We start from the raw sequence: 9,534 nt of genomic DNA on the forward strand, positions 1-9,534 counted from the left end.
AATGAAATTATGGACTTAGTAATTCCACGCACTTTATTGAGAACATGACCCAGGTTTCGACATTGAACGTCTTCATCAGGTAATGTTCAATGTCAAAACCTGGGTCATTCTAATTAAAGTGTGTGGAACTACAAAGTCATAAATTTCATTTCTATAATCCATTATTTCTTTGTGAACTTGCCGGGGACTGTTAACTTTCAAATGAATGAACCACCTAATCACCCTTTGAGCCTCTATTGTCTCCATCGCTTCAGTCTAAGACTTCCTGAAACAAGGTAAATCAGAATTAATAGCTGTAATTTGAAATATTATGTATCATAATGATATGATACTTAAAAATCTATTAATATACAGAATAAATTTTATCCAGGTATCTAGGTTATTACTTAGTAATAATTACTTTAAATTGCTGCCCCCATGTGTATGTAGCGTACTCCGAATGGGATAATTGTTTAGGAGTAGCTGCTAATTATGATTCTTCCAGCCTTAAAAGTTGTCTAAAGCATGTATACTCTAAAATATCAGCAAAATGTATCCTTTGAAGTAACAGCTAGTTGAAACCTTCATGCGAGTGTTTTATACTCGCATGCCAGTTCAAATTACAATTGTTGAAATTATTTTGTATTACACTTAAAATCAAACAACCTCTAATTGTTATTGCATACACTTTTTATTCTAGGGAAACTTTCAGGGTGGGAACTTGAGGAGTAGTGATCATTCATGTTATATTTATGTTAAACATTAGATACATTTGTTCATTTGCCATAATGTGTTCTGGCGTTGAGGGTAGTTTGGGAATATAAACATAGTAAATGCTTCTTCTGTAGATTTAAGTAGTTGAATTGGCATTAGAGTAGAATGAAACTATTGGATCATAATGCGTGGAATTATTTAAAAAAATCACAACAACATACCGTAGTTTTTATTCCGGTTTGATGATCCAAAAGTGAAGTAAAGATAAAATTTCTCTTGCTTGTGCTATCATTATGTGAAAAGAAAAAGTATGGTTTTTGTCAATCATGGCAGTCACCTTGTTTATTTAGATCTCTGTATTATGTCAACCATTCATTCAAATTCTACCAAAGTTGTGGAATACTTGGATTTGAGGGTTCAAATGAGGGGTTTGGTCATCCAATTTTATATTTTACATGTATTTTGTTTTTCCATACTAACCTTTTTTGTAGTGATTTCATGCGTTCTTTTTATGTGGACATTCAACATGTCCATTGGAGAAAATGGAAAAACAAATTATTTAAAGTTTATTTTATATTATTCAGCATAATTTCCTTTAAGTCAATACAGTTTTCCTAGCGTTTCTCTATATTTTTTTAAGCCACCCTAAAAGTAAGATTACGATGGGCCCTCAAAATTGGCATGTCTGTGGTGATGACTTTCTTGAACATGAATCATTTTCCACCAAGGCATTTTTTTCAAGCATGAAAATAAAAAATGGAGATCAAAGATCCTGGAGATCAAATATGATTGCTAAAAGTGGATATTGTAATAGTAATTTGAGCTTAATTCCATACTTTTCGCCATTTGCTGGTGAATTTTCCTGATGTAAGAGAATATTTTTCTTTGCCAAATGAGGATGTTTTGCTGGATTTATACCCTCAATCAGTGCAATAATGGTGCATAATGCTGTGTTTTATCAATTTTTCTTTTTGCTAGTTGTCATTTTGGGTTATTCTGCCGGTATCCCAAATAACCATGGCCCTCACCTTGTTGGCTAATTTATTCAGAACCAGATCGCCTTTGGAAATACACTTTCGACTGTTTCTTTGTCTCTGCAATGTAGTAGTGTATCTCATTATTAGATCCAGTTATGTGTCGGCACAGAAACTTGTTAGGATTGCAATTAAAAAGCCCCAAACCAGCACCCAAATCAACCTGAAAATTATTTTTATTCTTCACTAAGAGCAAATCCATCTTGCCGAAATTTTTTTGCATGCAAATTTCATTGCAAAATTGAAAACACAGTACCTTGTGCCTGTCGCCTCAATTGCTTCCCAAACTCCATTTCATTGATCACTCATAACCACATTGTGGATTTTTTTCAATTATTGTGAAGGAAGTCGCTTTCGCTAGGTATCCCAAACATGTTCATCAGTTGTAGATGTATGGCCATGTTTAAACTCGTTGACCCAACATTTAAACAGTTGTAAACACAGGAGCAGATGAACCATGAACTTCATCCGACTCAGCTCTCTGTCTTTTGGTGTTAAGCTTTTTAAATAGAAGTGTTTTATCACCCCAGGCAACTCATTTTTTCCAAATAAACTAAAGTTTGTTGCTTTAATCAAGTATGAAAATGAAACCATGTGCTGCATATAGCTTAAATTTCAACAGCAGTGTAGAGAGTGATGGTGCGTATTAGAAGCAAGTCTTTTCTTATACTACTCATGCCAATGTCATGGATTTTCTAAAGACTTATTGAGCCACCCACATTTTCTACCTCCCAGCTTTCAATGCCAGAAATTATATCATTATTGGCTTGCTCCCATGATCCTGAGTTTGAATTAAAGTTGATGACAATGAGCTCAAATTCTAGGAGATCCTCTCAAAAATGTATCCAGGGAATGAAATTTCAAAATGTTATCATATTTACACTTCAAAGTTCTTATCCAAAATATGGAACAACATTAGAAGCAAGCTATATGCCGACAAATTATATTCAAATGTTTTTTTTAAGGAGTTAAAATATGAGGCCGCATGGATGTATACCAACTGCCTGCCTTATATGGGCACTATTTAAAAGTTGGTTGTTCAAAAACTAATTTTTTTCCATTCCTTTCAGCTTGGGCAGATGTGATGAAGGAGGTGAGTGTTCCTGCAGCGAAGCCAAGTAGCAATAGGGTGCAATATTATGACGGAACACAGTGAAACAGGCGTAATCTTGTTTTCCTTGCTCATCTCATGGCCATTTGAGATATCCAGGATATATGTTTTGACATTTAAGCTATTTAAATTTAAAATTTCAATAGGGGACCACAAAGGTAATCCCTTTGTCCTTATGTCTGTTCTATATTGTTTGAATTTCAAGCAAGAGAGGCAAAAATCAATTTGTTCATCAATCTTGGTGTTTCCTGAAAATGAGTCAAAAACATAACAAGCTGGTACCGGATGCTGTGGATCAACAAGAGTAACAGTTTGATGACTAGTGTGAAAGTGCTTTAGAAAGGGTATCTGATGTGATACCTCTAATCATTGTTTTGAGTTTTTTATTTAAAAAAACATTGTGATGAAGGTCTTTGAGGAGATAAGTGGGTATTTCCTTGTTTCCTCAAGCCTGCTTGAGCACTGTGAAGTTAGCTGCATTATGTGATAGCATACTTTAAAGGTGTGCGCAACTGTGAATTCAAGGTGCTGGGAGTGCGAGTGAAAGTTTGTTGATTGAATGTGATGGATGCTTGCTTGTGCGGGAATGATTGTGTTGTGTTCTCCCTTACCCTTTCCTTGTGGAGCCAACGGGTCATTATGGAGTTTCTTAAACATTGGCTGTTTTGTTGGGTAAAGCGTCCTTTTTCAAATGCCTCCTCCTCCTTTTGTTTTGTAGTTTGTGAATCTCCCCCAAAATCCACTTTGCCTGCTCACTTAATCATTCAATATTGTGTGGGCTGCGTTGGTTCAATTGACGTCTGGTAGGGGGAAGGGGGGGGGAGGAGGAGGAGAAGAGAATAATGTGTGTAATGGACGTGCTCCTCGATCAAGGTGCAGGGCTGCCTTTTCCGTTGTTTCCATGAGAAATGCCTTTATTTTTCATCGAGTCCTGGAGAGATTCCTATTATTTTTGTGAATGAAAGTCCCGTTTCAAGAGCTTGGAAATGTAAATTTTTCGCTGGTCAGTCTCACCTTCGTGGTCTTTTCCAGTGTCCTAATCCTCTTGGCTGGACGAATGGTAATCCTGGTGGTGAGCGTTGAATGTGTTTTGATGTGAGTGTGAGACTGTGTGTGTATGAATGAGACATGAATGTGCAAGACAAACAAAAGAAGCATAAAAGTCATATGGCTTAAATTTAAAAAAAAAGCAGTGTTCCTAAGGCTGCTCTCAGGAAAGACTCATTTAATGACTTAACATTTTTCTTATATTTGGCATAACTGTTACCATAATTGGATTTGAAATTTTAATGGAAATGAATGTTTTGGATATTGGAGACTTTCAGGCTGAGGGTGTTCAACTCGAAACGTGGTTTGCCTCATCTCCCCATGTTTGCCAATGCAATAGCTCCTATTACCTAACTCTCTTGATCCTTTTTGTTTGGTATTGCTGTCAGTTAAGATAAAAAAATAAGTACTCCACCCCTTATTGTATTTATTTTAATGGCTGTTTTCATAAAAAATACTGCCCTCGGATCATTGCCGTTGATATACATTACCATGTTTGAGAGTAAAAAATTTATGTGAATAAAAAAATGAATGTTTAAAAGATGATGTTATGGAGTGATTGAAAAGGGAACTTAAAAACGGTTTGATGATTATCAGCAGTGCTTTTGCTCGTGGTTGCTATAAAACTACTGTGCTTGCACTGCATGTGGTGACAATATATAATTTTTCAGCTTTGAAAAATAAATGCATTGTAATTTCTGTTTGGCAGTCTTGACTCCATCATGTTATGTATAGGGCTGAAATGTAAAACTGATGAAAAAATCAAAACTATATTTTGAACTTAGTGAGCTAAGAGTATATTGACATATTTTTTCTCCTTTTTTGTTTGAGTGTACCAATGTGTCATTGAACTGTTGCTAGAAAAAGACTGGTGGAAGTAACCAGTGTGTTACCCTTCCTCCACATGTTATTCAAAGCCACTCTGTTATAAGAGGTGAAACATTTAGTTAACAAACATGAAATTCCTATATACTTAACCATGCTTTGTGGTCGTAAGTTAAGCCTCCCCTAGTGAGTTTGTCCTGAGAAGAGGGGAAGTCACTTGTGAAATTTGCTGGAGTATGGAAGGCACACACACACACGTGCATACCACTTTGAAGGGCATCGGAGGGACGAGTGAATGTGTGGCTTTCACCCCCTTAAAGCCAGGAGAGGATCGCCAAAGGGTGGTTTGTGCATCAAGCTGTGACTGTTAGATAGGCGTGCGGTGCGCAGACGCAAGAGAAGGCAGACTGGCATCCATGTGTGTGTGTGTTAGTCGGAAGATTACGACCCGTGGTTGGGTCAACCAAAGCGTTGAAATTTGGTGATAATGAGACTTCAAATCTAGCCAAGACTCGACGTCAAACATGTGTGCGTGTGTGTATATGTGTGCTTGCGCGATTGTCTAAAGGGAGTGCATGAGAGAGCAAGCAAGGTTGTGTGCATGCTTGTGCACTGAAGTCTTGCGCAACATTCTGTGTACAGATGTGCACATTGTTTTCTTCCTTTGAACTGCATAATGAGTGGTGATCATTGGTGCAGTTGTGAGCGTGATTTAAGCCTGCCGTATGTGGACAAAAACAAATGCTTTCCCTATTCCCCCGACCCCCCCCCCCTATGCCCATGCTTCACCCCCTCTCCTCTGTGATGTATACAGTATGCGTGCATAAATACACACACAACCGCAAGCCCCTCTACCCCACTGTCCCTTCACATGACCGCTCCTTGTATTTCTCTTCCCTACTGCACATCCTCCACCACTCCTCTTCACCCAGTCATTCAATTACCCCATTGCAAAGAATATATTTGCTCCCTGTATAATAAAGCCCAGAGGGTGAAATTAGCACCTTGCTGCTGCAGCCATATGCGAAGGAAGGGTGGAGGCAAACAATCCTTCCTTTGTCGCACGCCCCTCCTTTCCAAGTCCGTCTCTTATATCGCTCAAAGACACACTTCCCCCATACAATCCCGCCATCCCTCCCCTCCCACTCTGTTCCACCCTCTCCCTTTACTCCCCCCACACCCACTATTAGCAGCACTTAATCCTGAGAGATCCAGTGGGACTTGTTTCAAGTGGAGCAATACTCAAACCACATATTTTGGCTCTGGATCTGTGGCAGTCGTCAGTATAACCTTCCAGTTGTTCAACTCAACTGACATTCTGGATTGTCTGAAAAAGAACCTAACCAAGAGTTATTTTTCCTTCAAAAGGTTTTGGTGGCAGCATTTCCTCTCTCATTGCAAATGCACTGCATCCAAAGGTGTATGAGATGTTGATTACTTGCATTCAGCTCATCTTAATTTTGCTTTCTCAGTGTGCACTAAGTCAAGATGCATGTAAATAAGATTGCGGGAGTTCCAAGAAATATTAAAAAGTGCATATTTGTCTGTTAAATTATAAATTAATTTCCTACCAAAATTGTTAATTGAGTTGAAGGTAATATCCATTGGCATTAAAATTTCTGGAACCACAATAATACATTTTGTATCACTGTCACTGCAACTTTTGCTTAAGAATTCATGCTTGTACGAGCATGATTATTTGGTTGTGTTACACATCTGAAATTCCGATGGGTGGCTGTATGATCAATGACCCCATTGTACAGTCGTGATTTGTTATTTATTTTTCAATTCTTTGACAGCAGCCCTTTAATTTTCCATGATCTCTCAGTCAATTGGCATTGCTTTGTTTTCATATCTTGAGTTTAAATAAATATATGGACATTACTGTGGAGCTTTTACTTAACTAGCTTTCTCTGATGGTACTAAATTGTTACCCTTCAGGCGATCTAATGCTCTTAAAAGTTTGTCTATTAAAAATTCTTTAATTGTTAGAATAACCATTGAGAATATACTGTAACTTGGCTGGCTTAGCTATATTGCTAGCAGTAATTTTGATCATTTGCCCAAGAGAAATTGAGAGTTAAATTAACTTACAAAGGCATCTATTATGAAATATAACTCAAAAAGGAGTTAGCTATGATGCTCGAATAGGCAATTTGGCACAAAGTCTTCTCCTGCCATCTGACCAAGTGAACCTTGTGTGCTAAATAATTCTTGATACATTGTCTTGGCAAGTATAATAATTATGCAGTGTTGATATGTCAAGTGAAAATTGTCCTGTTGGAAGTATAATGAGTTATTAGAATCTTATTTGAAAATTACTCCAGATTTATTCAGGCAAATGTTAGAAAACAAGTTAACCCCTTTTCCCAAGTAGCTAATAATCTTATGTGCTGGACTCTGAATCAAATACACCTGTTGTCAAACAAAAGAGTATTCGTGGGCTTTAGGAATTCCCGCATACTTCGTGAACCTAGAAATTGGTAAAGAATAGACATACCGTGAGTGAAACTGAATAGCTGTATTTTGTGTTATGAACTGTTGGTTGAAGATAATTTACGGTTATGGAAATGCAGACTGCTGAAATTATCCTGCGGGACTATTTTACCTGTTGCAAGTATCAAAGACCCACAATATTTATTTATCTTGCATTAGTCCGAAAACAGCACTTTGACCTTAGCATCGTACTTTGAACATTGATATAACAATTTGACAGTTACATACACCCAAGCACTAGGTGGAGGAGAAACCACCTTGGTGGCAATCGAACCCGCAACCTCTGGGTTGGCAGGCGAGGACGTTACCCCGCCACCACCATGGTCTGCAATAATACTCTTACAGAAATGAATCAATCTGTCAAAATAAACTCTCTAGTAGTATTCTATCCAAAGATGAGTGGAAGCATACTTCGCATCGCTCTTTTAGAAAAAATTTCATACCTGAATCATTTTTCCAAATGACATTAAAATTCAATCATTCTATTATTACCGTACATTGAAAGTGGATACTATTAAGACCCCTTGGTAAATATTTTGTGATGTCCGGTAAAATTATGTATTCCTTGGTATAGCATTTTGAGTTGTTAAATGTAGTATACAGTAAGACCCTAACTTAACACCCATTTTTTGTTCCAGAAATGTCTCCTCTAGTTTAATGTTATTGACTCCCATGGATACTAATTAGACTCCTGCTAACTTTCCTTGTGCAATGCAGTCACGCCAATCTTACCGTTGAAAATGCAGAGGTGCTTTAGTGTAAATTAAGTTACAACGCCATTTTATGGATGGCTATTATTGTACAAATGAAATGTTCACTTCATTATAGAATCAAGTCTGGCGAAAGAACTTATGCGAAACAATGATGGAGATAAGGAAATTTTATTTATTACAAGTATCTTTATGGTGTTTTTTAATTAATTCTCGGAGTAAATAATTTTATACCATTAAAAAAGTGTTGTTTACACTGGAAGCACTACACAGCTTTCCACAATTTTTCATCTCATCAATTATGGAGTCTTAACTTTGGAAATCCTAATTCATTCTTCCAGCTCTATGTGATATTCATTTATCAATTTCTTAGCATCACCTTGTTATACTACCTTGATCAAAAATTTCCCGGAATTTATTCAGAAAATTAAAAATACAAGTTTATTCATCTAAATCTATATTGTCCCCTTCAAAGTAATCCCCATCGACTGCAACACACTTATGCCAGCGCTTGATCCAATCCTCGAAACATTTTTTATATTCGGTTTTCAGTATGTCCATCAGTGCTTCCTGCGATTTTTCCATTACTTCCTCTCGGCTGCTAAAACGCGTTCCCCGTAATGGTTTTTTAACTCGATTGAACAGAAAGAAGTCACAGGGAGCCAAGTCAGGTGAATTCGGTGGCTGTTGGATGGTATTTGTTGCATTTTTCGTCAAAAAATTACGAATAATGATAGCACTGTGCGACGGTGCGTTATCATTGGTGCAAAATCCACGATTTTTCTGCCCACATTTCTGGTCTCTTTCGGCGAATTGCTTCACGCAAACGTCTCATAACGCCCAAATAATACTCTTTGTTTACTGTCTGGCCTTCTGGCAAAAATTCATGATGCACTACACCGTTGTAATCCATGAAAACCGTCAGCATTGCCTTCTTTTTTGACTGAAAACGACGTGGTTTTTTTGGTCTCGGCTCATTTGGTGAACGCCATTCACTTGCTTGATGTCTGGATTGCGTGTCGTACTCATAAACCCACGTCTCGTCTCCAGTAATGATCCTTTTGATGAATGTGGGATCGGATTCAGCCTCGCAAATCATGTCTTTTGCGACGTCAACACGGTCTCTTTTTTGCATGAAATTGAGGTCTTTTGGCACCAACTTTGCTGCTACACGACGGAAACCCAAATCATTAACCACAATGTCTTGGGCGGATCCATAGGCAATGTTCAAGTCCTCCGCTATTTCTCTGATGGTTAATTTGCGGTTATTGACCAACATTTCGTTTACTTTATCAATTTTTTCACCGACTTTCGATGTCGATGGTCTGCCACTGCGTTCATCATCTTCGATTGACTGACGACCACTTCTGAACCGCTCGTGCCACTGGTAAACGACGGTTTTTTTTAGAGAATCGTTGCCGAAACACTTTTCCAACGTCCGTGCGCCACTAAATCCGTTTTTTACGCAAAATTTAATACAAGTTCGTTGTTGCAAATTTAAATCCATTTCTGCAATTGTAAAAAATCGCCAACACACACAGAGATAGATGTACTCTTGGCTACGTAACTTTTGCAAATGTCAAGTTATGACACTAAGATTTAAAGGGAATATCAACAA

General features: G+C 37.7%; 1 protein-coding gene across 1 annotated transcript in view; it reads left to right on the plus strand.

The window, feature by feature from the left end:
- LOC139694133 (uncharacterized) overlaps positions 1 to 6,606 on the plus strand; it is a 409,331-nt gene extending 402,725 nt beyond the window's left edge. The window contains exon 10 of the mRNA XM_071592563.1: positions 2,798 to 6,606. Within this exon, the coding sequence (XP_071448664.1) occupies positions 2,798 to 2,883 (86 nt within the window). The 3' untranslated portion in view covers positions 2,884 to 6,606. The remainder of the gene's footprint in view (positions 1 to 2,797) is intronic.
- The last annotated feature ends 2,928 nt before the right edge of the window (positions 6,607 to 9,534 follow it).

This window comes from Hetaerina americana, unplaced genomic scaffold (genome assembly GCF_022747635.1).
Source record: "Hetaerina americana unplaced genomic scaffold, ioHetAmer1.1.p SCAF_5, whole genome shotgun sequence".
NCBI classification, from domain to species: Eukaryota; Metazoa; Arthropoda; class Insecta; order Odonata; family Calopterygidae; genus Hetaerina; species Hetaerina americana.